At 45.3% G+C, this 3,773-nt stretch overlaps 1 protein-coding gene across 1 annotated transcript; it reads right to left on the minus strand.

The window, feature by feature from the left end:
- Nucleotides 1-1,854: 1,854 nt before the first annotated feature.
- LOC145956349 (uncharacterized) lies at nucleotides 1,855-2,433 on the minus strand. Its single transcript, XM_083071934.1, has 2 exons — nucleotides 2,178-2,433; nucleotides 1,855-2,096 (listed from the first exon to the last, which is right to left on the minus strand). Exons 1-2 carry the CDS (start codon nucleotides 2,431-2,433, stop codon nucleotides 1,855-1,857), a joined length of 498 nt encoding a protein of 165 aa, XP_082928060.1.
- Between the last annotated feature and the right edge of the window lie 1,340 nt (nucleotides 2,434-3,773).

A 3,773-nucleotide genomic window follows, 5' to 3' on the forward strand; every position in this document is an offset into this window, starting at 1 on the left:
TTGATCAACTCGGGAGGGAAGCCTTTTTGTACGATTTTCCGAAGGCACATCCTTGGCCGAGCTGATCAACTCGAGAGGGAAGCCTTTTTGTACGATTTTCCGAAGGCACATCCTTGGCCGAGCTGATCAACTCGGGAGGGAAGCCTTTTTGTATGATTTTTCGAAGGCACATCCTTGGCCGAGCTGATCAACTCAGGAGGGAAGCCTTTTTGTACGATTTTCCGAAGGCACATCGTTGGCCAAGTTGATCAACTTGGGAGGGAAGCCTTTTTTGATTTTTAGATTATGCAGTTGATAAGATATGAATAGCAAAACAGGCGAACTGATTTGATATTTCATTGATTGGTGCCTCGTTAAAAACCTTGTCGGCCAAAACCCCTTTTCACTTTTTTATAAGGGTAGAAAAGATCGATCAAGGAAAAGAGTGCACTACGTGGATACATCAATTACAAAATTTAATTGAAATAATTTTCAAATGGTGGAATTCCATGTTCGGGGAATGGTTTTTCCCGAAAGCTCTTCTAACTTGTATGCTCCATTATTAAGGTTGTGTCGGATTTTGAAGGGGCCATCCCAATTTGCTGCTAGCTTGCCTTCACGCGGGTTCCGTCTAGCCGATCCTAGTACACGCCAGACTAAGTCTCCTTCTTTGAAACTCCTTTTGCTGAAGTTGGAGTTGAAACGTCATGTCATTCTTTGTTTGCAAGCTTCGGCCACGATGCACGCCTTATTGCGTACCTCATCGATCATGTCCACCTCTTCTCGTAGGGAATAATCATTGCAGGTCTCATTGAAGTTTATCCTCCGAAAGGAAGGTTCTCCGACTTCAACCGGTATCATTGCATCAGTGCCATATGTCAGTCAAAACAGAGTTTCTCTTGTAGTGGACTGAGGTGTGCACCGATAAGCCCATAAAACTTTGAGCAGTTCTTCAGCCCAAGCTCCCTTGGCATCACCCAAGCGCTTCTTGAGTTCGGTGAGGATCACCTTGTTGGCGGCCTCGGCCTGTCCGTTTTCTTGGGGGTGTTCTACCGAAGTGCATCGGTGTCGAATGCCTAAATCCTCCATGAACTTGTTCAACTTTTGGTCTGTGAATTGAAGTCCATTATCGGTTATGATGGCATGAGGAATACCAAACCATGTGATAATGTTTCTCCACATGAACTTTTGAACCATGTTAGCGGTGATCGTAGCCAGTGGTTCGGCCTCGATCCATTTTGTGAAATAGTCAATAGCTACCAATAAGAATTTGCATTGTCCTTTTGCGAGGGGGAAAGGTCCGAGGATATCCATTCCCCACAAGGCAAAAGGCCAAGGGGTACTGATGCTATGCAGTTCTTCTACCGAAGCGTGGATGATGTTACCGTGTTTTTGACATTGGATGCAACGTTTAACGAAGCTTGCGCAATCTTCCTTTAAAGTCGACCAGTAATAACCAGCTCTCAAAATCTTGGCCGCTAAAGTCCTACCCCTCGAGTGGGAGCCACAAATCCCTTCATGAACTTCTCGTAGGACGTACTCGGCTTGCTCCGAGTCGACACACTTAAGTAATGGAGTGGAAAAACCTCTTCTATACAACGTGTTGCCAATGACTGAGTATCTAGCAGCCTGGGTTCGTATTTTCTTTGCAGCTAAGGCTTCTTTGGGTTCTTTTCCTGTCGTGATGAATTTCATAATTTCATCCATCCATGTTTTTCGTGCTTCGGATACCTCGAGGCACTCAGTTGAGCTAACGCTTGGAGTTGGGAGTTCCAAGTGAAGGGTGGTCCTAAGTTGCCCTGGTTTTCGGTTGCAGCTAGCTAGTCGAGCCAACTGGTCAGCCCTTTCATTGTTTTCTCTTGGCGTGTGTTTTACCTAAACTTCCTCAAAATTGTCCCGCATTTTTTGGAATGTGTGGTAGTACTTCAACAAGTTAGCATCTTTGACTTGGAACGTCTCATTCACCTGTTCCGATACCACCTTCGAGTCGGTCCAACAGATTAACTTTTTCACCCCCACTTCGTGTGCTAGCCTTAGCCCTGCTAATAGGGCTTCATATTCAGCCTGGTTATTTGAGGCTTTGAATGCAAAACATAGAGATTTCTCTAGAGCTAAACCTGAAAGCCCTTCCAGAATTACACCAGCTCTACTACCCTAGCTATTGGATGAACCATCGACACAGAGAACCCATGGATCACAGTCGAAGTCCCCTTTCGATTGCAACTCATTGACAAAATCGGCCAAACATTGTGATTGGATCGGACCTCTAGGTTGAAAGATGATGTCGAATTCAGATAGTTCAACTGACCAAGCCATCATTCGTCCAGCCAGTTCAGGTTTTCGCAAGACCTTGGCGATTGGGCAATCCGTTCGAACGATGACTCGGTGACTCTGAAAGTACTGGTGTAAATGTCGAGCGGTGTGGACTAGACCCAGTGCAACGTTTTCAAGCATCTGATACCTCGCTTCTGAGTCTTGAAGGAAACGGCTGATAAAATATATCGGCTTCTGCCCATTCTAATCTTGTACTAGCATAGCACTAATGGCTTCATGGGAAACGCATAGATACACAATCATGTCCGAATGACAATTTGGTTTGGCTAAAATTGGTGTTGATCCGAGTTGTTGTTTAAGTGTTCGAAAGGCCTCTTCACACTGCTCCGACCAACTGAACTCTGCTTTTTTTAATAGACTTATGATAGGTTTAGCTATCTCCGCCAAGCATGGCAAGAATCGCGACAACGATGTTAGTCTTCTGGCCAACCTTTGTACTTCTTTAATGTTACTTGGGCTTCGCATACCAATTACCACCTGACATTTGTCTGGATTGGCTTCTATGCCTCTTGCCGAGAGCATATAGCCGAGAAATTTTCCACCTGCAATCCCGAAGATGCACCTTTTCGGATTGAGTCTCATGTCGTGCTTGCGAAGTTGGTGGAATACTTCTGTAAGGTCAGACGTATGTTCAGCCAAGGTGTCGGACATGACTACCATATCATCAACGTAAACCTCCATGTTTTTGCCGATCTGTTGCTTGAAAATCTTATCCATCAACCTCTGATAGGTTGCCCCAACGTTCTTTAAACCAAAGGGCATCACCCGATAACAGAAGTTGGCCGAGTCGGTGATGAAAGCCATTTTTTCCTCGTCCTGCGGATGCATTCTAATCTGATTATAGCCAGAATATGCGTCAAGAAATGTGAAGATTTTGTGACCGGTTGCACCATCAACAAGTCGGTCAATGTTTGGGAGTGGGTATGCATCTTTTGGGACAAGCCTTGTTGAGGTTAGTGTAGTCTGTGCACATTCTCCATTTCCCATTCGGCTTCTTGACCATGACAACATTGGCCAACCAAGTTTTGTACTGCACCTCCCGGATGAATTTTGCTTCAACTAATTTAGCAACTTCCTCTTCAATAGTCGCACCTCTTTCGGCCCCCATTTTCCTCTTGCGTTGGGCTACTGGCCGAGCCTCTGGGCAAACTGACAGTTTATGACACATAAAGCTAGGATTTATACCTGGCATGTCTGACGGGGCCCATGCAAAGAGATCCTTGTTTTCGATGATCACCTTACTCAAAGCTAGCCGATCCACTTCTAGAAGGTCGATTCTGATGTACGTGACTTGGGATGATTGTGCACCCAGCTGTAATGGAACCTTTTCTTCTGTTGGTTCTACTCGTTCGTCCAGGTTCATCCTAGGGTTAAGATCCCAAGTTGAATGTTCAATTGAGGAGGGAGTGACCGCATGGACACCAGAACGAGGTTCCTCAAGAGGTAGTATCTTTAAGCTC

Source organism: Cajanus cajan, chromosome 3 (genome assembly GCF_000230855.2).
Source record: "Cajanus cajan strain Asha chromosome 3, NIPB_CcT2T_4, whole genome shotgun sequence".
In the NCBI taxonomy this organism is placed as follows: Eukaryota; Viridiplantae; Streptophyta; class Magnoliopsida; order Fabales; family Fabaceae; genus Cajanus; species Cajanus cajan.